The sequence below is a fragment of the Phaseolus vulgaris genome, chromosome 11 (assembly GCF_051622355.1).
Source record: "Phaseolus vulgaris cultivar YP4 chromosome 11, ASM5162235v1, whole genome shotgun sequence".
NCBI lineage: Eukaryota > Viridiplantae > Streptophyta > Magnoliopsida > Fabales > Fabaceae > Phaseolus > Phaseolus vulgaris.
The window spans coordinates 50,374,965-50,400,739 of NC_143508.1; the positions used below are offsets into that span (position 1 = coordinate 50,374,965).

At 31.0% G+C, this 25,775-nt stretch overlaps 2 protein-coding genes across 6 annotated transcripts; both read right to left on the reverse strand.

The window, feature by feature from the left end:
• Window positions 1-337: 337 nt before the first annotated feature.
• LOC137828130 (histone-lysine N-methyltransferase, H3 lysine-9 specific SUVH1) lies at window positions 338-6,581 on the reverse strand. Of its 2 annotated transcripts, XM_090297537.1 has the most exons (3): window positions 4,159-6,487; window positions 3,540-3,589; window positions 338-715 (listed from the first exon to the last, which is right to left on the reverse strand). In XM_090297537.1, the coding sequence occupies exon 1, from the start codon at window positions 6,232-6,234 to the stop codon at window positions 4,222-4,224; it is 2,013 nt and encodes a 670-aa protein (XP_090153663.1). In that variant the 5' UTR covers window positions 6,235-6,487; the 3' UTR covers window positions 338-715; window positions 3,540-3,589; window positions 4,159-4,221. The 2 variants fall into 2 exon arrangements, with proteins under 2 accessions (XP_090153663.1, XP_068490684.2); XM_068634583.2 differs by lacking the exon at window positions 3,540-3,589 and having other exon boundaries at window positions 4,159-6,581.
• A 4,386-nt stretch (window positions 6,582-10,967) lies between these two features.
• On the reverse strand, window positions 10,968-22,914 carry LOC137817912 (CO(2)-response secreted protease). 4 transcript variants are annotated; one of them, XM_068621149.2, is made up of 11 exons: window positions 22,393-22,914; window positions 22,208-22,311; window positions 21,989-22,086; window positions 19,590-19,745; window positions 14,088-14,199; window positions 13,416-13,953; window positions 13,226-13,326; window positions 12,633-12,875; window positions 12,177-12,291; window positions 11,836-12,052; window positions 10,968-11,680 (listed from the first exon to the last, which is right to left on the reverse strand). In XM_068621149.2, exons 1-11 carry the CDS (start codon window positions 22,477-22,479, stop codon window positions 11,130-11,132), a joined length of 2,322 nt encoding a protein of 773 aa, XP_068477250.1. In that variant the 5' UTR covers window positions 22,480-22,914; the 3' UTR covers window positions 10,968-11,129. The 4 variants fall into 4 exon arrangements, with proteins under 4 accessions (XP_068477250.1, XP_068477246.1, XP_068477243.1 ...); XM_068621145.2 differs by having other exon boundaries at window positions 19,590-19,751; window positions 22,393-22,612; XM_068621142.2 differs by having other exon boundaries at window positions 22,208-22,612.
• Between the last annotated feature and the right edge of the window lie 2,861 nt (window positions 22,915-25,775).

Here is a 25,775-nt window from a genome sequence, read left to right on the forward strand (position 1 = left end):
ACATGTCTATAAAAATAATATTAAAATCATTTATCAAAAACTATGCTAATTTTGCCATCCTTTAATTTCCATAACTATTGAAATTGTTCAAAACCATTTTGAAGTAAATGACAAGCAACTACATGCAGGAGAATAAAAAACCTTCTCTAAGACAGATTTTGATAGTGTCTTAAAAAGTAAGTTTAAACCAAACTTAATCCAACAATACTAATTTGTAAATATAAGTGGAATTTGGTCTCTCAATAGTCAATCATGAGTCATGATATCAGATCTATACAATTAGCATAGAAAAGATGCATAGCAGAGTCTAACAAATTAGTTTCTAGAAACACAAATATGATATACAGATCTAGCCTTCAATAAACATCACCATTAACTGTATTATGGTTACAAAAGCCTTGATGTATTACGATTACAAAAGCCATCAAGGGTAAAAAAAATATGAATGTTAATAATATTTTCTAGGGCTCACCACCATCCCTACAACAATAATTATACAAGTGGCTCTCTAAAAGTTTTTCCCTTAATATCAGGAATAGGGTAAGATGATCAGAAGTCACTTGACTAATACAAGTCAAAGCCAAGATGCGGGCCATGCTTAAAGAATAACATGGTTAACTATTATATATACCCTTGACAAAGGTATTTGGAAGCAAGCTTCTGCTAAGTAGGAACTTCCAAGCTGTATCTATTTCTTCACATTGAATTCCATCATCTGTTTATCAAATAAAACAGATAAGATTAAAGATAAAAGAAGAAGATAGGATAATGAAAGTATCGGCATTTGCTTAGATGAGAACAAACATGTGGTATAGCACATTACATAAATGTTGGATTTGCTTCATAAATCAAAAATGAAAATCTTACATGGAGACAAATGAGGAAACTTACACGGGAGGTTGCACTAGTATGACTAATGCAAACAAGCATAACAGCAGAAGAAAAAAAAGGATTACTGCAAAAGCATTTCTTGATTAGGTGGAATTAGCTACATGAACTAAAAAGGCCTTTGTGCTCCGATTAATACCAAAAGACTCACATAGGCACCATAGATATAAGTCTCTCAAGTGTTTCTCTAAGTTTTTATTGGTCTTCCTCAAATCTATTTAGTGGACTATCACCTTTGATCCTTATACAATATAATGTCCATCTCACCTCATAAGTCGATTTTGTTGGACTAAGTCATAAGTTCAAATTCTAAAATAATATTGAAAATAACATGTTAGTTCTAGAAATAGTGAGTTGAATAGAGTTTAAAAATGATTTTGAAGATTTTCGCATAACAATAACCAGTAGACAGTCTGGTACCAGTAGACAGTCTGGGTATCGTCCAGTAGCACCCTAACTTTTTTTAACAGGACGACACTAGACAACGGTGACAGCAGCGGATGTTGTCGAAGACAACGAAGAAGTCAGAGTGGAATCATACCCAATCTATACCAACTTGAACAAATAAAATGGATAAAGGACCATGTATTCAACCTACAATGTTGTGAGTTTTATTGATGTATATATATAGGATACAAAAAGAAGCAAGGCACTTGCCTAAAACCCTAACCCTAAAGCTGGATACACACGAAGGATATATTAATAAAATAACATTACATTTCTACAAGATCATCTTTGAACCTGTTCGTAGTGTAATGTTTATTGGTCTTATTCTCATATGGCTAAACCATATTAGGAAAAAATTCAATCATCTTTCATCATAGGTGTTATTGAGTATTTTGTCTTTACACATTCATTCCTAGGCTTATCTTTTCATTGCACTTCCACTCATTCATCGCAATGTTCTCATATTTACAACACTTTGCAATGTTCTTGCTTAAACTTTACCTCCCAACATTTAGTACTGCAAAGCATTGTTAATCTAATGGTTGTGGTAAGGTTTTCCTATGAGATAGGTACCTTTCAATTACAAATAACATCCAAGGCATAATCCCAAGTACCAAAACAGTGACTTGTCGTAGTATGATCTCCAATTTTCACTTCCATGTCAAAGCTGACACCTCTTTTTGAACTTACATTTCATATACTTTGTTTTAATTCTATTCATTTTAAAACCATATGATTCCAAAGCACTCACAACTCAAGTCTAACATGAACTAATTTCTGAAGACTTCTACAAAGCTTTTCTTGGTAAACAATCCTAGGCCTTTCTTGGTTAATAAAGAACATATGCAGATACTTTTGTTTCATCCAATAACTTGCCAAAAGATATATTGCTTTCAAGGCTAACCTCCTTGCCACAAAACTAAATCGGTTCTTTGAAATGTAACTCGTTTGTCTTAACCTATCAATCGTTACTCTTTTCCATAATTCCATAGTATATGCATTAAAATTTAAATCCCTTTAAAACTAACACAATTATGTATTTTGACCCTGTTATTATAAATAGAAATCAAAATGTTTATCCTTGGTTGTCATTTTCTTAAACTTCATCTTTTCTTTGAACAACTTCACAAGCCTAGTTATACCATTCTAATTCCTCACCTAGAAATTTCCAAATTTCAATAGATATTTTGTTTGCTCAAACTGCTTTACCATTTTCACATCCTCTTTGATTCTTCTTTTGCCAACAACTTCAAATTGTACAACGTATAATATATAATAGTGGTCATCTACGTCATTGTATTGCATAAAGTATTCTGAATACCTTAAATCTTGTATGTCCTTCATAAAATAACTTGTGAAAATAACTCTTCCATCGTATGTGAATATCTCATTCAGAAGCTAAGACTTTACCTTCTTTGCTCCAAATGCATTACACTTGATTTGAGTCTCGTGTTTTTCTTTTTCTGCTCAAAGGCAAGCCTATATACACCCACGTTTTTGGTGCTTAAGATTGGTATAATCATTCAAAAGTTTCACATACTTAAGCCAAACCTATATGCATGAGACTTTTTTTCCATAAGGTCCAAAGCCTCTTGATTCGCCAAATGCATCATCAGCTACCTTCTGAATCCATCATTTTTTTCTAGTTCCACAAACCATTAGCACTTCCTTATGCATTCCAAATCTCTTTAAAAATATTAATCTAAAGAAGTCGTTTACTTCACTCCTTCAATTGGCATCATCTAAATCCTTAGGCTTCTGTTGTGGCAATCACTCATTACCCTCGTCACATCAAGAATCCCTTGCTTATTTTTCACTGCACTTAAAGTCGTAAAGCAGCAGAACTTTCTTCCCCACAGTAGTATAGCCACATAGCAAAATAAGTGTTAGCAAACTTCTTAAAGTCATAGTTTGCTTGACCCTCCTTAGGCAACTCCCAAACCAGAAATCCCCACACATGAAAAGATAAGGAAAATAAAAACAAAACCTAAATAACTTAATTTTACGTTACACAATGGAATGACCAAAATAGGTCCACAAGCAGAACATCTAAGAAATATTTAGAATAAGAGAAATCTAACTTGATTGACAAGCCTGACAAGGAAGACTCAGTGTAAGAAAAGAGTGTCATCATCAATCAGTATAGGGAAAATGGGAGAAATTAAAATAAAAAGCTAAACTTAAGGCATTTCATTTCACTTAACTGCTTTTTGTTTCCTCTGCACTTCTATCTCCCAAACAAAGCTCATTATTTCTGTCAAATAGCACTTGGCAGTAAGCAATCCAAAATGCTATATGCTATATGCTATATGCCTTAGCTGTAACTTATAAAAGTTAAATTCATATACTCTTAATACAGCAGACTTAATATATATCACTTGCCTTAGCTATAAGAGTTAAATTTATACAAACTGTTAATATAAAACTTTTTTACAAAAGCATCGTGACAATGACTTTTTTATCTTAATAAGATGGATTTTCCAGTTTAATAAAATTTGGTAACAAGTCCAAAAGTCTTTTCTTTTTCTTTCTTATGTCAACTCTAGTTGTGATTCTGGTCACAACAAGCATCCTATCAAATTTTACCATTTTACTTCATCACCCTATTCATTAAAATGATGTAGGCAAAAGATAAATTCTTACAGGATGCCTGTAAAAATATTATACTCAAAGTGTATATAAAATAAACTTGTCTAATTATAAAATTTGATAAAAACATGATGTATATAGACACTTAAAAGAATGAGATCATTATTAAACAAACTAAAATATTTGTTTGTTACCAAGCATAGATATAACTAACCAAGGCTTTTGGGAACCAACCTCTTTTAGCCATGAATACATTTTCCAACACCATGCCGGTGCATGAGCAACTGCGACAAAACATCAACCAAAAGAACCACGGCATTTTGATGATCCACACAGGCATTTCTTTATCCCTTGGGGTGCACTACTACCATCACCATGACCAGAACAACCATAATCATACGTTAACTCTGTCATTGAAGGAATGTGTCCAAGGGCAAAAAATACAATGTGAAGAAAGTATTGATTATTTTCTGCATACAAGACTGGCTGCCAGAAAACATTTGGGGAGCAACTATGATTCATGTATCTAGCCACATTTCCAAAATTTTTAGAACTGATAGTTAGAGGAGACGGTATAGTATAATCCTCAGTAGAGACATTTGAGCTTATTTCCTCCAATAAGCTAGGCTCATAATTCCATTTGAATGGATTGTAAATACGACTTGTATCAAAAACATAATCATCATTAATACCCCCTTTCTTATATACCTTGGCTCTATCAATTACTTCTCCTGCATACTCGCAAATAAAAGTACCAGCACGAATAGGATCAAATGATCGAAGTCCCCACCCTCTATTTTCGGTTTTGAAAACTTCCATTTGGTGCTTCAAACCTGCCTGCGATACTCGATTCTTGCAGTTAGGAAAGCACTTACACATTGGGCCACACTCATGAACCAATGGTTTACGACTCACTAGAACACCATTTGCAATATATGGAAAGTCACCTTCATTTCTTTGGATGCAAGAGCAGCTCAAATCACCAGGGACACATGTTTTGTTACAGTTGCAGCCATATGAAGATTGCACTAAACTGAATGGTTTTGAATCTCTGAGAGAGTTGGAATAGGTGAAAAAAGAAGGCCCCTTCTCGTTATCAACATCATTGACAAGTGATACAGGAATACTCTCAACTCCTGTGGAGAGGTCAGCTAGAATAAGGCCGGTCCTTGAAGATGAGCCTGTCTTCCACTTCTGAACTGATTTCCAAATAGCAAAAGCACTAGATTGACCAGGCAATCTAACAAACTTGTACTTGAATACACCACCACCAGACTTCCCTTTTTCTATCCAAGAATCTTGGATTTTATACAGACCATCATAGACATAGACTTTTGCATTTTTATTCCCAGCATCTCTCAAGCCCCGGATGACTCTTACTTCATTCTTTCGGTATGAACTTCTATCTAAAGCAAGATTACCCCTATGAAGCTTCTGATCAACCACATGCTTGTCTTTCTTGTTGAAGTTCTCACCCTGACCAGTATAAATCAAAACATCTTCATCCTCTGCATCATTATCATACACTCCTGAAGAGACAATGCTTAAAGCCACCGGTTCTTCCTGAAGCTCATCCTTGACATTCATGTAGTCAATTCCACTCATTGACTGGCCATGTAAACCCACATGACACATTTCCATCCGCAAAAAGAAAATATCCCCAGTCTCAACCCCAGGCACTGCTCCTACTCTCCTCCTCATGTTCGTGCGAAACGCTTTGCTTGTCATCACATTGCTTGCTCTTAAATCCGGGCGCTTGGCTCCCAATATTGTGTTCAACTCCTTGGACTCTTCAAGTTGGCAGAGCCTTCTCCGAAGAGAATCAAAAGTCATGAGCACAAGATTAACCACTTCCCGATCACCATCATCCCTTTGGGCTATGCTAATACCACCAACCAAAGAACTGGAACCAGAATCCTGAGTTTTTGTACGCCTTTTTTGGGATGATTTGCAGTTCTTCATAGGCTGCAGAGGACGCTTTGGGCTATCATCGACACTCTTGCCATTGACATCCTCCATAGGTGAAGAAGTGTCTCCATTGACTCCAGCAGGGGTTTCTTCTGCACCATCTTGTGGCTTCCTGTAGGACCTTATTGGAGTTGGCATATGAGTTGGTGATGGCTGAGACTCTTGGGGTCCCTCAAACAGAACAAATGGAGGAAACCCAGATGGGTACCGACCAGAGGTAGAAAGTTGAAGAGATTTTGGCAACACAGGTGCCAAACTACGCAGGGGTTTAACCTCTACAATCCTAGTTCTATCAACCAAACCAGAACCAGGAACTGAGTTTTGGCCCAACCCTTCTTCCATTACACACACTTTGACACAAAGAACACAAAATAAAGATTCACAAGCTGAAAAAAAAGTCTACTACACTATTTTTCCTTTCTAACCTTCAACTCTTAACATAGTTTTCCCTTTACAAATCAAACAATTGACCCACATGAAAAATCTAACCTTTTAGAGTAGAGGGTCCTGAAACCCTGAAGCTGAAGATGATGGGTAGGAAATGGTTAACTCAAGAACCCACCACAAAGTACGAGGATTCAAAAAGAGAAACTTCGAGAAGAAAGTAATAAAATACAATAAAAAGATGGGTGTGAAAAACTTTTTCATTTAAGTTGATATTCCAAAAATTATTTACGACGTATCCTCTTAATAAATGAACTAAGTAATAGTTGTTAAATATGTATGTTAATTATAGAGGAGATTTCTAAAATTTTAAATTATACATTTAAAATGTAGGAAAAAAAATATGTAATTGTTATAATTCTCTTTTAACATTTCTTAAAATCTTAAATACTCGACATTAGAATTGTTATGTTAGAGTGTAGGGATGGAAGAAGGAGACAAAGGCAAAAATAGGGAAGAATTAACTAGAAAAAAATTAAAATTTTACTCTCTCTAAGTCTTTCTTATTACATAGAGAAGTCTTATAGAGACTTAGAATTATTGTGATTCAATTGTAGGACAATTGTTTCTCTACTATTTAATAAAAAGGTATAACAAAAAGATTTTTCTCATATATGATATTTAATGCTTTTAGATGTAATATGAAAAATTGTGGACTTTGATGTTTTTCTTATGGGTTTTGAAGATATGGACCTTATATCAATTGTCTTCTCTTAGGGAACAACCTTGTTCTCAAGGTTTGTGGTTATTAGGTAGGTTGAGTTATTTTGGAGTGAAACTGATGAAATAGATTATTGGGCTTCAAGGTATATGGATTGGGTTGTGGGAAGTGTTGGTGGGGTTTCAATTGGGGTGTGAGTTGGGCTGAGTAAATTGGCCCCGTTTGACTAAATTGTGGAGGAAGGTTGATTTGAGAATTAACATAATTTGATAGGTTTTACTTGGATTAGAAATTAAATTGACAATTATGGTGATAACTTGGTGAGGATCGTTATTGGAAACGAACTTAACCAAGTGATTAAGTGTGAAGGTTCTCTTCAAATAGGAAAAAGAAAAAATACATACACTCTAATTGATGATGAATTACAAAAATGACAAAAAACAACAAGTAAAGAAAATGAATAAAATGAATTGAACAAGATAAGATAGCAAGAATGAAGACACTTAGATGGATGAAGAGGATTCGATGAAGTTGGAAGCAAGGAGGTAGTCACGCCACTTGGAGGAGGGATCCAAGATAAGTGAAGAGGAATTGTCACTTAAAGTCATCCAAGATAAGACTCAGAGGAAATTTTAGAACACTCAGAAATTTACTTAAGTAGAGTTTTTTTACTCAAAATTTAATGTGATTTACACGAGGAGGTGGCCACCTATTTATATTGATAGGTGACATGTGATTAAGGCATGAATGGAAATTTGAAATTCAAAATAAGCTAGCTTAACAACTAAAAATGTGCCACTAATTGTGGACCTAGAAGGGTCACATTTTACACATTTAAGCATGTGCTTGATGTAAAAAATGTGACTATGTGGGTTGCACATGTGATGCATTCTAGAAGCTAGGTTTTCACACTTCTATGGGCCATGAACAAGCCCAATTTATGCTATTTAACACCTCCTCTTTAAGAAGATTAAAAGAAAGAATAGCTAGTAGCCTAGCCCATGCTCTGGTGTTCTGCTCCTTATGATTTTTTTAGGAATGGTAGGCCTTGTGATCTGGCATGAGATGTTTAACCTAGCCTTTTGAGCCGTTGTGTTCCATGTAAACTTTGGTAATCTTAGTAAATTCGTGAGTGGAGAGGCAAGAGTGGCATATCCATGAATGATTTTTTTGTAGAATCTCGTGATACCCAAAAATGTTGGTAAAGTGGTGATGGATGTTGGTTTGGGCTAAGGTAGAATGGCATGTATTTTTTCTAGGTCTGGAATGACAGTGCCTTCCTAAATAAGATGACCCAAATAAGAAACTTGGGTAGTTGTGAAAACACATTTTGACTCCTTAACAAAGAGTTTGTGGATTTCTAACAATTGGAGAATGAAAGTTAGGTCCTGGATGTGTTTGGACATACACTGGCTATAGATGATATCACAAAAAATGCTAGGAAAAAATGGCGTAGATGTGGTCTTTGAATATCATTCACGGTTGCTTGAAAAGGTAGAGGGCGCATTCGTAATGCCCATCAAAAGTTCTAAAAGTTGTTTTGTGGAAATCCTTAGGGTCTATTCTTATCTGATGGTACCCTGAGCAAAGATCTAGCTTAGTGAACACTTTAACAACATTTAATTCATCCAATAACACATTAATTGTGGGAATATGGAAGCAATCTTTCATTGTGATAACGTTTAGTGCTCTATAGTCCATGCAAAACCGCCAAGTGTCATTTTTTTATTAGGATGACAGGAGATGAGAAGGGACAGTTGTTGGGGCAGATGATGCCTTCTTCTAGCATTTCCTGAATGAGAGATGTCTTAGTTTCTTTATGAGCATGTGGATAATGGTATGGCTTGATATTGACTAGGGAGGATTAGGGAAGGAAAGGAATGTGATGATTATAAGGTCAATGAGGGGGTAGGTTGTGAGGATGGGAAAAATTGTGTAATATGTTTGTAAAAGTTTGGTAATATCCTGATGTTGGGTAGGGTTGGAAGGATGAATATTGGAAGGGTTTTGTTGGAAGGTAAAAAGATTAATAGAAGCTACAATTTTGTTACATAAGAGGTGGTAAATATGGTTAGGTGAAGCATAGTTGTGGACAACCATTATGGTAGAAAAATTAGTTTGTAAAGGGCCTAAAGAGGTAGAAGGCAACGTAGAAATCATGATGTTGTATAGAAACCAATTGTTGGTAGCTAAAACATTGATAGCTAATTAGATACTAATTTGGAAATTAATGTATAATTTTTTTTAATAATATAAACTATTTTAGATACCAATAATTTTTTTATCTCTAAAATGGTATCTAATTTAGTCAATATAGTAATTAATTATTTTTTATTTCTAAAATTTGTTTATATTTAATGATTTTCCTTTAGTGAAAATTATTTTTATTTTTTTAAAGTGGATCAAAATGGTTCACATAGAACCAAGTTGAGACAAAAAATAATAGCATGCATAGAATGCAAGACTAGTCAATACAAATTTATTAGATATTTCAAAAAAATGTAAAGGTGCGGGAAGAAAAATATAGGGGTGCAAAAAGAAACACCTCTGTCTCAATTATTAAAAGTAAAGTTGATCTTGATGGGTATGTAAAAGTGCTTACTTTCCAATATTAGCGTGAAAAGCGATCATCAAATTCTCCGTGATTTTCAGTAGTGGTAGTACACTTACAAATGTAATTTTATTTTTTATTTTTATTTTGTAATGTATATTAAGAGCTGTGATTTTTTTTGTTTGAGAAAAGTTTAATTTTCACACTGTGAACAGTAAAATACATATATTTAATACTGTTTATAATAATATTTTAAATTAAAAAATAAAATAAAATATTAGTTTATTAAAATGTGAAGTCTATGCTTTTACGGTTCACGGTGTTAATATATTACCACCCTTATTTTTTCTAATATATTATTCTCACTTTTCAATAATATTCAATAATTTATCTTCAGTTTGTACTTTTTTTTAAAAGTATATATAATTTTCTTAAACACTTCATTATAAAATGTTAAAAAAAGAAATTGTAAATTTCTAAGTAAATTATTACATAGTTTAAAGGAATAGTTAAAAAAATTCACTAGACTGTCTACCAACACAAATGGTAAAAACGATAACAAAGAATCCACAAGAATAATTGGATGGTTAAACAAGATAATGTAAAAGAAAACACAGAAAATTTAAATTTAACGTGATTCAATCGAAATGTTAATTAATTTCAATCTACCTTCATAAAAAAAAATCACTATCACAGATATTACAACTCAAAAATTTCTTAGTGAACTTGCAACTCTCAATTGATTACTATAAGTCATACAATGTTTTATATATATAGGAAATAATTGTTAAATCTAATTGTAAATCATGTACAATGTTTCATCAGTTCAACTTGAAAAGGACTGTTTCTTCCTGCACTTCCGTATCTTCTTCTCTCATCTCCATAAATTTTTCGTATTTCTAAAAACATTCCTCTGTAATATTTTGGATTACATAATTCGAAAGTATTTTTTTAAATTCATAATTAACTTCCAAATTACATAATTCGAAAGCCTTTATTAAAATGCATGATTAGTTTCCGGATTACATAATCTGAAAGTCTTTTTAACTTTAATCCAGAAGTTTTTTTCAAATCTTTTATCATAATACCTGTCACTTGTTAAAATAATTTTACTCTCATCCACGCTGCACATACAAACATTAGTGTATTTTAGTAAAATTAGTCAATCTAAAATTTAAAAAAGATAAAATAAATTACAGTGATTTTACCCCAATCCCATTTTTTGATACATGTTTTCTTTTATACAATTATTAACATGCAACTTGGGAGATTAATTCCAGGATGATTATTTCTGTGTGCTTTTATTCTTTAGAAATCGGAAGAAATGCTAATTGCCAAGTGTTTGTTCTGACACAAGAAATAGCAAGACAAAATAACAAAGTTTCCATTATTGTAGGTTCATTATAATGCAACAACAGGTAAACAAAAATCACAAGTTAATAATATTAATATCTCAGAGAAATTTATACTTTTTGTATGGAGCTCATTTCTGTATACAATATAAAGTTAGGCAAAAGAATACCACAATCATGTAGTTACATTTTCTGTGACCTGTTCAAATAGCTCTATGTGTGTGAAAAACTATTCAACTTTGACTGCAAACACTGTATGAACATAATGGTGACCATCAAGCCATGTTAGAGATCCAAAATTGTATCCACCATTGGCCTCCTTGCCATAGAAGGAGATTTTGTAGGTAATTCTTTGAACACCCTCAGAAAACACAAGTTTATTGGGGATGACCTTCACAACCAACCCCTCAGGTGATCTCACTTTTGCAGTGTATGTGGCATTAAGGGATCCAACATTGGTAACTGTTCTTGTAATCACTTTTGGTTTTTGTTGCCTTTTAAGTGTGCTTATAGATACTGATGGATAATTGATGTTGGAGACAAGGTCTTCAGAGGAGTTCTTGGGGCAATTAAAGTTGGTCTTAGACATTGACCTTACCTTGTTCTGTGAATAGCCAAAATAACAAAGGAATCTGAGATAGTCTTCCATGGTTGTTTCAAAAACTAGGCCAGGGTGAAGAGCTCTGAGTGGATTAATTTCCCCAACTCCAATTTCATGTGGGTCAGCAATGTAGTTTGAGCTGTTAGTAAGAGGCTTCCTCAAGTTGTTGTAATTTGTAGCTGAACAATGGAATAGGAACAAACAGCAACAAAGATGAACAAGTGTTCTGTTCAAGTGCCAAAGCTTTTGAAAAGAAGAAATATACAAAGGAACAAATTTTTCAATTGTGCTCACAAAGATGAATAAGCCTAGAAGAGGGTGTTTGGTGTAGTACCTGTTGTCATCAATGCTGATTTGACCATTGAAGGAGTCCAATTTTGGTGTACTGATTTAATGAATGCTGCTGCACCTGTCACATGAGGGCAAGCCATAGATGTACCAGATTTTATGCCAAACAAGGATGGTTTTTTCCCAATTGGAACACTTCCTGGCTCAGTGCTTTTAGGAATCATAGCAGCCAAAATGCCAATTCCTGGAGCCATGATATCAGGCTGGACAAGAAATTTGCCAATAATGTAAAAGAAACAGTGAATGCATTTTTCTCAAGATTCTTATGTGATTCAATTTCAAGGATAAAATGAAAAGTGCATGAAACAACACAGGGAAGAAAAATACCTTGAGAATGTTTTCTGTAAGGCTTGAAGGACCTCTGGATGAGAAAGATGCAACAATTGGTGAAGGCTTATATCTAGCAACTTCTGCTGTTGGAAGAATTGTTGCAGTTGGGTTCCTGTAATGGAGCCATGATTATTTTTCATCATTTACATTTATGAACATAAATATGTGTGTCTTAAATTACTATTTGTTCTTCATTGAAAGCTGTTTAGACAAACCACCTCACTACATGCATTATACATTTTCTATCATCACTTTATTGCTTCTATTCCCTCTTGTTTGTATATAGTGTCAGATTTCATCTTAAACCAATTGGCATTAAATAAAAGGGTCCAATAGATATATAAGCTGCATCCCAAAATTGAAACAGGCTATATGAGACTTCCCAACACATACAACATGGGAAAAGTTACCTTAAATCACTAATCAACAAATGTTAAGGCTGATGATGCTTACTTGGTAGAGTTTATGTATTGTAGGATCTGATGCCCTTCAAGATTGCCAACCTCAGTGAAGGGAAACACACCTGCATCAAAGGGAACATCTTTGTTGTCCTCATCAATGAGTATCAACCCTAAGGCTCTTCCATCTTGTACCACTAGCTTCTTGATTCTCCTTGAGACAGTTGGATCATCATTAGCACAAACAACAATGTTGCCAGCAATTTTGCTGTAATCTAGTGATCCAGGATAACAGTTCCTGCATTTCAAGAACAATTAACATAACTTCTAAGGTGGGATCTTTAAACCCTAACATCTGAATTTAACTGCTATTAGTGATACTATTCTACTATATAACATATGTGCAGTATCAATGTTTGTTGCTTTAGTAAAGGTCATTGCCTGCTGGTATAATGTACTAGTAATGTACATGAATAGTAACATCAGTGTTAAATTTCTATGCATCTCATTTGAGTGTACTAATGCAATTTTTACAATCTCTTGACGATAAAAAAATGACCATGGAAATTAGAAGATATGAAATGATAACTCTTAGCTATTTTAGGCTTAAAAGGATGAAAAATAACTTCATAAATCACAATTAGGTACCTAGCTTCCGATGCAGGGGCAAATTTGGCAGCTACTTGCTCTGCAAAGACAAGGCTATGCATCTTTGAATGAGTAAGATTTGAGAAGTTAATGCCTGAACCCTGAAAACACAGAGGGGGTGAAAATAAGAAATCATTCTTGGTAATAAATCTTCTTCTTTTTGCTTGGAAGAAGAGATCAAGAAACCTACTTGGAAGTATTTTCCATTTCCAAGGACAATAGTTGATTGGAAGTTCCTGTCAATATTAGAAGCTGCAATGGTAAATATCCATGGAGCAGAATTCACAACTGTGAAAGGATCAGGGCCATCATTGCCAGCTGAGCACACCACCATGACCCCCATTTGTTCTGCATGAAATGCTCCAATGGCTATAGGATCACTCAAAAAGTCTGCTTGAAATAGTGAGCTGAGTCCAATGGAGATTGAGATTACATCTACTCCATCGTTTACAGCATCATCAATAGCCTTTAAAATGGTGGCACCAGAGCATCCTTCTTCTGAGCATGTTCTATAAGCAGCAATCCTAGCAGAAGGTGAACCACCTCTTGCTGTGCCTGGTGCTAAACCATAATAACTGGCATTGTTGACATAAACACCTGCTGCTATTGATGCAGTGTGAGTCCCATGTCCAACAGAATCTCTTGGGGAATCTTTTGTTGCTTCTATATGAGTCTGGTTGCTACCTGGTGCAGCTTGAATATTGTAGTATCTTGCACCAATCAATTTTCTGCAGTTTTATTAAGTGTAACATATGATCATCAATTAGCAATTTTGTCAGTGCTAGACTATGATTACTAAAGACCTTATAAATAGATATGAGCATTTCTTTATGAAAAACATTTGTAAGAGAATGAATGATACCTATTGCAATTGGATTTCTTGAAATCATGACTCTCCATGCAAACTCCTTTCCATCTTGCAGGGATCTCCCCTATACCCTCATCTCTGAAACTTGGAGACTCTGGCCATATCCCTGAAGCAGAACAGACAAAGGCATAAAATGGTTGAATTTTATTTTCTTTTATCAGAAAAGAATAAAAAAAATTAAATTAAACACTTATGGTGTCCAACTTTATACAAACACTTTAATGATATTTCAACTCTTATACAGAAAATGACCAAGACAATACCTAACTTACGGTTGTCAAAGTCAACCTGCTCAACATCTGAACTTTATACAAACACTTCAAGAATGTTTCAACCTTGTGACCAAGAATCTACTTAATACCTAATTTACAGTGGTCAAGATCAACCTGTTCAACACCTGAACTACAGACATCCTTCGAACTTTACAGTGGTCAAGATCAACCTGTTCAACACCTGAACTACAGACATCCTTCGAACTCTACATACCCATACCACCAAATGGTTGAATAATAGTCAAACATAATTGTCCATAATATGTAACATGCAAACTCTACACTAAGGTCCTTGTAGTTCATGGATCAGTAATGAATTTAGTTTTTGAAGGGTTTTCTATTTTAGGAGAGGAAAGTTGTTCATTGAGAGTAACACATGAAATCCAGATGCTGATTGCATTTTTAAGTTATGAATTGTTCAACATGATTATACTCTAATTTAGAACAATAATTGTACATGCATTTTCACTTGTTCATTAACCAATTACTGTTGATCCACCTTGTCTTTTGTACACTACACTAAAATTTTGTCACATATCCCAGTGTGAACATAATATATGCACACCTGATGTTGAAGAAGATCTATCCATTTTAGAATACTGTTGTTTGTATTTTTTTTATCTCTTCCTTCCCTTCAATAACTTGCTACAACACCCCCCGGTTTACATTTCTAACAATGAGAAATCAGATTTCATAACTAGTCACACACTTTGCAATCAATTAAACTAAAGTCCTTATTAATAGTTTACAAGATAAAAAAGCAAAATGGATATAGAGATTGATTTTATTGTACTATGGACATAAAAGTTTTATATTGAAAATGACAATGAAAGTAAAAGTTAAAATTGTTTATACTATTAATGTATATTATTTTTGTATGCAGCACAGACACTCACATAATCTCTATAATATAGGATATAGAGACACTATATATTATATTATATTATTATATTATTATGTAAATAAGTAGATTGAGTTTTTTCTTTATGACATAAAGATGTTTTCCATGACTGATTTAAAAATATTTATTTTTTTATGATCATAATAAAATTTTATATCATAATTTTGAGCTTTTAGAATATCACTCTATTTTTTTTAAAAAAATTGTGTTGTAATCATAATAAAATTGTTAGATATAAAAAAATATCTTTAAATTGGACATTTCACTGTATCCAACACCCAACTCGTACACATTATTTAAGAGACTATTTTCACAAAAAGTCATTTAATACTTTTGTAATTAAAATTTAAACAAGAATCTCTTGTTAAATCAAAGTGACAGTAAACCCTCATAAGATTAAGTTGAGAATATTAAGAAGTGCCAGCTTATTGCATCTCTGTGCTGTTTCAACTTTACACTTTCATGCCTGTGGCTCTGAACTTAAAGGAACACCAAGAAGGGTCCCACAATTAAGCAATAGAAGCTAGGACAAATTTTTAGTGAAGTTCCCTAGACAAAAACCAAAAAAAGTGTGAGAAATTTCCCTTTAATGTTTTTTATGCTATTGTGGGGAATTTGGTCAGTTCTTTTATAAAGGCCCTCTCCTCTGGCTTCTTTTCAAAAGGGTTTCAATGCCAAAGCCAGGGTATGAAGCAACCGAAAAAAAGTGGTTTCTTTCACACTTCACACTCTAGCTTGATCATTCAATTGGGGAAGAAAAGGGTTTCTGGGGAGTGGTGCCACTAATGTAAAGTTCTGTGTGCCTCAGGTTTTAACAATTTCTGTTGGTTGTTATGCAGCAGGAAATTGAATGCAGTATCTTGAAAAGTTTTCAAAATGAACATTGTTTAACTTTTAACTTCTAAACCTCATGGTTTTTTCTACACTAAACTTCTAGAAGTTTGTTTGCATAATGCAATCTATGGTGTTAGATAAACAAAGGTTAGCTTTATGTGTTGTGTAAGGATGTTTTCAAGTCTCTTTAGCATTCTTTAAAATAGTTCCTAAATGTTTCATTTATAGTTTAATCTTTGATTAGCAATAATCACAATAACAGTAATTACACTACCAAAAACAAAATTAACTTACAGTAGATTAAAAAGATCCATGACACAGAAAAGAACAAAAAAATATAAGAAAGAAGTTGGTTTTTTTTGTTAGGGTTGAAAAATAAAGGAAGAGTAATCAGAGAAAAAGCTAATTACATCTCTAATTACCATTTTCATTTTCTAAAAGTTAAAAAAAGTGAACATTAAACCTAATTCAACCTTATAAAACCAATTTATAAAGTGAAGTTTGCATCACTTAAGGATAAAATATCTTAATATTTAGTTGATAAAATATCTTAATATTTAGTTGATGTGTGATCTTCAACACACTTCTCTCATGTCGAGGCTACCAACTCGTACGTGAAAATATATGTTAGAGATGATACGGTAACCGTCCGATAGCGGATGGCACGACAGTGTCCAACAAACTCTTATTAGAATAAGTTTTAAATGATTCTGATATCATATTAGAAAATAGACTTTAAACCAATTTTATAAGATTGATTTAGTCCAAAATTCCACTTCTTAACTCTAATTTTTCCTTGAGCATTAAAGAACCAATCTCACATCCTATACATAAAATACAGAAACATATACTTAAAATACAGAAACACACTTCTTACAGGATCTCCATAGGATACACTATACCAAGAAAAGCCATTGAAGGTCTCAGTTGTTATAAATTGAGCTAGGTAGAAACTGAGAAGTTATTGTGCTTGCTTTTCTCTCTTAAAATATATATACATATATATACATATATATATATATATATGTATATGGGGTATTAATCATAACAGCTAGTTGTGGGGCACAATGATTTGCCATTTCCACACAATAGATGTTGATGCTGCAACTGTCAATAGGGTTCAACCACAAGACTAGACTGGTGAATGGCCTAAAAAGTTGCATTGAGTAGTGACAAAGCAGTTTCACATGAGAGGACCATTTGTTTTGGGTCCATCTCATGCTTCAACTATGGTATGATATTCAACACTCTAATGTCACATTTGGGTTTTTCACTGGATATTTTTCATAAAATTGTTTCTTCCAGCATTTCCTGATTTTCTTGATTATTTCACAACATATTTATGAAAAGATAACTTTAAATCAAAACATATTTTCTTGATTATTTATTGAGTATTTTGTGAGTTTCATAGAAAACAAATGAGGTTGGGGTGACTTTATCAGACAAAACAAACAAGGCATTAACATTGAAAGTAAGGCTTGTCTGAAGGCACAGTTCACTTTCACTGTGACCAATCTCTTTCATTATAAACTTTTGGGAAAGACTGTGGTTAGGTAATGGTCCTTTGTAAATGTAATATCTAATCTTAAACTTCAAATTAATTTATTCACCAAAAAAACTTTAAATTGATATCAATGAAGCTTTTAGGATCATCATTGACTTTAACTATAGGAAACAAGTTCTTGTGGTTTTCTTTCTAATGATTAATAACCTAAGATTATATTATTTTTTATGTTTTCAGAAGGGTTAATAAACAAAGAAGGTGAATTGATTGAATAAAGATCTAATGAAGTTTCATTTTTTAAAACAAAATTTTAGTCTGTAAATATATTTATAAAGTAATTATTTTCTCACATTTTGTCTTTTTTGGATGAGGGACTATAAATTGATAATAACACTATAAATTGCATGTGAAGATTAGGTGAGTTTTTCTTCTAAATTGATTTATTTATTTGAGTAAGTACAATAAAGTGGTGCAAGAAAATGAGTGTTGTCAAGTAATGCCACATAATGAGCCAAATCTAGTTGGAATGCACTTAAATTAACCTTTGAGGATAATAAAGAAAGTAATAAAACATAACCTTATCTATGCTAGAAATCCCTTTACTACAAAAGTTCCATTTACTTTTGTTTTTCTTTTAACTAAGACAATGTGTAGTTAATTTTTTTATTAATGGTAGTAGGAAAAATATTTAATATAAAAAAAAGTTTTGCAGATTTGTTGGTCTAAAAGTAATTCTCAAATTAACCTATATTAAAAGACTTCTAAATTCTCTTCAATGCTATAGTAAATTTTCATCCTAAAGTTTGTTCTTTCTTTAACAAAGTGCCATAGTAATTAATATTGGTAATATAATTTTTGAAAAAAGTTAAATAAGTTCCTTAATTGTAAAATTTTAATTATAGTTACATTAATGCAATTGGATATTGAGGATCTACAAACTTGTATGATTCATCTACAGTTTAACCGAATGAATTTAATTTTCAATTGAAATTGAATTTTTTTTACTATCCAATTAAATGGATGAAAAATGTTTCAAATAGATTAATTGAATTACTCCCAGAACTCGGGTTCTCGACCCAAACACATAAGCATAGTAAGTTCAGTTAGATAAAGTTATACTCAACTCGACTTGGGATAGGTATGGACTCAATGGTATGTTACGAGGTCGGTCCAGATGTTTGATAATTTATACGAAAAAGATAATTAGAGTAAAAATAATAGAAGGAATGGCTTAATTAATTAAAGCATATATCTTTTAAAAATAAATAAAAGTTGTTAAGAATGATGTGGCATAGCACCCGAAAATAAAGGTGTACGGAATGTTCTAGTGTTGAAATTATATTCTAGCTGTTGAAATTATATTCCAGTTGTTGAAATTATACTTTTATTGTTGAAACAATATTCTGGTAGATGAAAGTTGTTGAATGAATGTTTATAGGAGGGGTTTAAGACCTCGGATAAAGGTAAGTGATTTTGAACCCTATATTGATACAAAATTATATGACTGACGTGATCGTGATCAACATGTGGAGCCCCCTTCATCCCAAAGCGTCCCTAACTCGATTCAACACCCAAGCAAAGATACTTTAGATAGGAACTCTCTTGAATCCAACCGGCATCAGCCGGCTAGAACATAACTAAATCTACATTTAATATTTATAATTAAATACTAATAATATATTTTCTACAAGACAACATTATTATTATATGAAATCTATTACAAATCACAAATTTAAGTGGACATTCAATATTATGTTCAATTATTTTTTTTTTCTATATTTTTTAATTTTATAAATTATTACATTTCACAAATTAATTTTTATCTTAATTTTTAAATGATATAAAATTATTGGACACACCAAAACAGGAATTTAAAAATAAATTTTACCAAAAATAAAATAGAATTTGAATTAGGATATTCACATTTGAAAATGGCAAAGCAAGAACAGAAAGCAGAATATTAGGTGAATTGAAAAAACAATTACCTGTGTCTATGACAGCAATAATGGTGTCAGATGAAGAGTGTTGGATTAGGGTTTTGGAAAGCTTCATTCCCAAATCTGATTCCAAGAAATCCCAAGATCGTGTTGTGTGCAACTCAAGCACTGGATCGGGGAACACTGACACCACACCATCGCCACCTGTTTCTTGTTCAATTTTTAATATATTTTAAAATATCAAAATCAATATATTTTTAAAATATAGTATAAAAAATCCTCTAAAAAAATATAAATTCTAACACAACCTTGTCATTAAATTCCTCCATAATTATTATGTCTTTGAAATTTAAGAATGAAAAATTAAAAATTATTATCATTTTGATAGTATTATGTTGTAATGAATATATGTGCAATCACATTATGAAGATTTATCTGTAGAATGTCCATGTTTAATAGATTCTAATTTTTAAGACTGGTCCATAAAATAAATAAGGATTTATTTGCAAACTGTAAAAAAAATTTCGAAAATAATTTATATATATACAATTTACATATTTTAAGTATTTTATAAAGTAATTCTAGATTTAACTAAATTCAAAATAAAATATTTTAAATTAAAGTATAAATACTAAATTATATAATAAGATATGAAATAATTCAGAAATAAGATTATTAATTTTTTTATTTAATATGTTCAATCCAATTATGTTTGAATTGGATCTCTCTATTATTTAGTGATACATGTATATTGAATAAATGTGAACATTTTTGGAAAAACTAGTTTAAAAAGTTATTATATTATTAAATTTATTTTATAATTAGTAGTTTACATTTTTATTTATATGGTAAGTTAACTTATTAGTAATACTTTAAACATGTTTTATTATAATTATTATGGTCAATCTAATTCAACGTTTTTCCCTCTATGGGTTAGGAAGATTTTCAACTAAAAAAATGATTTTCTAACTTAACTCATAGCTTAGTTACTAGTGTATAATATACTTAATAGAATTAAAGTGGAAGTTGGTTGTACAGAGAAAATTATTTATAAAATAGTTTAATAGAAGATTAAAATTATCAATATTAATTAAAATAACAAATTTTTTATTCAAAATTTTTTATTTACCCACTAATATTATTGAATTCCTATATCAAATTATTTATCAATAAAAGTGATAGAACTACTATAGATTCAGAAATATAAAATATATTTATCTTGATTTTGTAAAATGTCATGGAAAAACAATTGTGTATGAAACATCGTCTATAAATAGAGCAATTGATTGCCAAAATCCATTGCTCTCAAAGCCTCCTAATTTTTTACTATACAAAAGATTTAAAAAATTAAGAATTTAGTTTTAATAAAGTGCAAAATTTTCACTGTAAGTTAATAAAATATTGCTTTTTTCTAGAATAATTATGATAACTTTAATAGTTTTTAATTATATAATATTTCACAATTAAATGAAAGTACAAAAAAAAAATCTTATCTACTATTAGTCCATTTTAATTAAATCCTTTTTGTTAAAATCTTGAAAAGAAATTAAAATCTAGATTTAAAATTCTTATTAGTTTCAAGACATTGATAGTGTGGAGTCAACCATATTTTCAAAGGTGCGTTTATAAAGATATAAGAAAATAAAATATTAATCAGAACTTTGTATTATAATTATTTTTAATATTACAAATTCGATAAAAAAAATTACAAAATTCCCACTTCTAATAAAGTAATGCTAATTAAAAAATGTGTGGCTGCATTATATAATGAAAATTATCAAAAAGAACATTAATTATATCAAAATTAAATCAGTGTAGAATTTCACAATATCAATTATTAATATAAATTATATGTCTACGTGGAAATTGAAAGTACAAAGCCAAAGATTCATCGACAAGTACATTTTTTTATGTACATGAAATATTGAATTACAAAAAAAAAAATTATAAAATATTTACAAAAACATAGGAAAGAGTGCCACATGTCCCACAAGGCAACTCACTTAAGTTCAGATCTCTATTTTGGAACCATTAATTTAATGTTCTTTACTTTTACATTATTTTTTTAATTAATTTTAGTTACCAAATATAGTTATTATCCATCTGTTTTTTATTTTATTATTATTATTATTATTATTAAAATGTATTTTACATCATTGTGAGTGTAGTTAAGGTTGGTGAACAAAATTATTAGTTCACAGTAACAATCATAGACAAAAGGACACCAAAATTCATTTCCAACCACACAATAAGTGCTATATTGATTTTGCTTTAAGCAAGAAAACCATATTGTAAAATTAATGATTTTTTTTCTAGTGATTAACCCCAAATAATAATCACCATAAAAAAGAGGTAAATTGACAACTAAACATTAGAAAAGTCAAAGAATCAAGTTAAGAATTTTGCAGCAGACAAAAGGGAAAAGGAGCTAGAAGACAAGAACATACCAGACAGTGCAGAAGCTTCACTCTCTGTAAGCATGGCAGAGAATCCACTGAAGGCATGACTGAAATGGTGGATTAGAGCTATCCTCTCACTTTCTTCACTGAGAAAATGGAAGAGAAATCCATTCAATAAGTTCAATTGATTTTGATTTTGATTTCTCTTGTGATCATGGTTATATATATATATATATAGATTGAAGTGAGGTAAAGTAGATGATGAACCTTGGAATAACTGATGAAAGTAGTTGCAGATGATCTGATTCTGGTATTTGGCCTTGTACCCTTTTGCTGTTTGGTGATGAATTTCCCATATAAACAACATAAGGCTGCAGAGAACAAGAGAAGCTTTGGTGAATCTGGCATACAAAAACTGAACATGACAAGCTAGAGGGGAAATGTGTGTAAACCTTTGGAGTTTGATCTGAAATTGCTGTGGTGCTGATGAGAAGAGAAGCTAAGAAGAGGAAATTGAGGAATTGCAGAAGCCACTCCATTGAAGAGAATGAGAAGAATTGGTGTTAATGAGGAGAGTTGTCCATGCAATCATCCATTTATAGGGTAGGTGTGATTAATTTGCTTGATTAAAGGAAGCTTCAAGCAAGGAGCATGTGAGAGAATCTTTGTTAATTCTTTTGCTCCACTTATATGAACAGCAACTGTATAATATTACTATATAATATACTTTCTTCATTCTCTCTGCTTTTAACAAGTTCTTCTAACAGCTACTAGGATATATAAGTTTACTTATTGTTGCTTCTCCAAGACAAAAAATTTCAGGAAATTCATCTAATTCTCTCTTCTATTTTTGTTTTTCCATTTGCTATGCACTATTTTTAATGAGTCTGCTAAAATTAGGTGATTCAGTGTGACTGAAGGATACTTGATCAGCAGAGTTTACCAATTATGATCACACCAGTGTAAATGCAATTGACTATGATGCACATATCTGTCCCTTTTAATAACCCATTTCAACAACAACAAAAACAAATACTAAAAAGTGAGAAAATTTTTATTTTAGCCAATTTCAATAGTTGTTTTGTTGTTGTAACTTGGTTAATCTAAATACTCAGTGTGAAGAATTCCACTTTCCAATGCATAATGTTGAACCAAGTTGAAAAAAGTGATCAGATTGAAATCCAAACACACCCACTTGATCATATCAGAAAAATGTCTTTCCTTACATATAGAAGAAACCAGATTAGAAAATTTTGCAGCATTCACTTGAAGAAATGCTTTTGTGGGTTTTCAATTTTTTTGATCTGTTGTGTACTTAGTTGTTTGCACACATGAATGTAGAAGTTAAACATTGCCAACTTTTGATGTTGAAGTTATGTGCTCAACCACCAAATTCTTGTTGAAAATAAAGGAAAAGAGAGATTCCAGTTATCTGTATAGATGCTCTCACACTTTAAAGAAATGGTATATGTGAATGAAATAAAGCATATCATATGCTTGAGATGCAAGTAAATTTGTCTCTTTATGGTGAAAAAGAGGAAGAATTGTTATATATATATATATATATCTTGAAGCTTTTCTTTGTGTTGGCATCTTCCTTGTTAGAGGTTTTCTCTCATTGCCCAACCTATGTGACTGCATAATGCAGCTTTGGTAATGCATAAAGCACTGACAGTAAAAACTACTCCTAAGATGCTCAATTGAGATTGATTTAGATAAAGTTTTTGGTTCAATACTTCAAAAAAAAACTAAGATTTTTAGAGTGTGGAATAAGAATTACACTTAGCATCATAATTTATAGCATATTTTGTAAATTCTGTTAAAAAATAATCATTTTTTTTCTTTTCTTTTCTTTTCTTCAGAAAACTTTCACTTATTTTCTTTGAATACTAAAAATAAAACAATATGAACAATCTACCCAAAGCTTGTTTAATCTTATAATTGATAACATTGCATGAGACAATTCTAAAGTAAGAATATAAATGTGTCTAACAAAACTTATATCAAAAAATAAAATAAGATAGAAAATATTAAAAAAAAACTGTACCCAAACTAATAATTCATTAGTTATTTTATAGTTTTTATAACCATTTTATCTTCAAAATATATCTAGATTTATTAATGGAATATATATAAACTTTTATATTTAGGGTTTAATTATTAAATTATGTGAGGCTTTTCACGTATCTAAATATTTATATTATTCTTTTAAATTATTTTTAGCTTATATATATATTAATTTTATTTTTGTGAAAATGCTTATAATTTTATTTAAATATTAATCAAGACTTCATGCATTTTCTTACAAAAAGTAATTTAGGTGGAGCAAGATAAAGATTAATGTTAAATATAGCAGCATGGAGTGTATTAAACCTATCTTCATCCAATAAAGTAATCTTTTAACAGTTAAATTTATAAAATTGTTGTATCCGTCTTTTTTAATTACTTCTTAAAAATATTTCCAGGAGAATAAATAACTTTTTTGCTTAAGTAATATTATTTTTCATACAAATTAAAAAACAAATTTTAAAAACACAAAGAACTGACCTAATTATCTAACAAAACTAACTAGTTTATAAATTAATTTTAATTCATGAAAAAGTTTTTTTATTTTTTCTTCTATAAATATGTTAAAGTTTTATTTAAGCATGGGCTATATTAAAATTGTTGTATATTCAAGTATATGAGAATCCAAATTCTATATTATATGGTATTGTTTCATTCAATCCCAAGCTTATGCGTGCTAGTTTATGTTTGTATGGCAATTTTTTTAATGATTAAATAAAATAAAATTGATTCTCAACTATCGAATGTGATTGGGAATTGGGATATGCACCCAAATTAATGTAAGCAAAAGATTTTACGTTAAAATGTGTGCAAAATATAAGAAAAATATATATTCTATAAGAAAAATATGTCCTTAGTCACCCAATATTACTCATGTAAGACACTTTACTTCATTTGTTTGACTTAGGAACCCATTTGGTATTAATATAGGTAAGAAAGAAATTTATAGTATTATTAAATTACTAAAAATATAGATCAAATTGTTTTTTTCTTCCCAATCAAAAAATTGTTGATGCTAATGACAATAGACTTGATTTATTAAAACAAAATCTCACATTTGAGAGGCATGAATGAAAAAAATGTAGAGAAAATTTTAAGTAAAGGTTAAATTGTCCTAAAAAATTAGTCCTTTACAAAACCAATTTATACTTATACAAATAACATACTTGTCACTACAATAGTTTTCTTTCTTCTCATTACTCCTTCTTCTAATTACCCAATGTAACATGTCCCTTTTTAGTTTTTTTTTAAATAAAATGAGCAAAATGGTGATTTAAATATTTTTAGTGCACTTTAAATAGATTTGTATCAATAGATTCTTTTTCTTACTAATATGTTATAATTTTAAATAATTTTATTGACATTCCTCTCATCAATGAAAGGGTTCGTGTATTCATTTTTATTGATATAAGGGTACTAGATTGTCAAACTGAAAATCTCTCGTATAAGTTGGCTTAATATAAGTTAAGATAAAAGTTAAAAAATTAAATTTTGTAACTTGATTTAACTCATGGATTATGGATTGGTAGGTTGACTTTTTTTTAAGTATGTTTTGTTCTCCTCATTTATTTACATCTTTATGGTAATATAATGAATGTATATTGATTATATCTAATAGGAAGTGATATTTTAAAGATAGTAGTTGAAAATCAAAGTGCCAACCAATATAATAGGACAAATAAATTAAGCATTTACACATTATTGAACATTCTAGTCAATGTGTCAACCTACACATTAAAAGTAGTAAATAATTGTATTGAAGAAAAAA

What these genes read in the sequence shown, in the direction of transcription:
- LOC137817912 (XM_068621139.2), bottom strand. Translation starts at nt 22,479, where the DNA reads ATGGAGTGGCTTCTGCAATTCCTCAATTTCCTCTTCTTAGCTTCTCTT. An exon ending in TGAAGCTTCTGCACTGTCTG is followed by an intron (nt 19,752 to 21,988) that starts GTATGTTCTTGT and finishes AAATTGAACAAG; the next exon opens with AAACAGGTGGCGATGGTGTG. An exon ending in ATCAGCATTGATGACAACAG is followed by an intron (nt 11,681 to 11,835) that starts GTACTACACCAA and finishes TCCATTGTTCAG; the next exon opens with CTACAAATTACAACAACTTG.
- LOC137828130 (XM_068634583.2), bottom strand. Translation starts at nt 6,234, where the DNA reads ATGGAAGAAGGGTTGGGCCAAAACTCAGTTCCTGGTTCTGGTTTGGTT.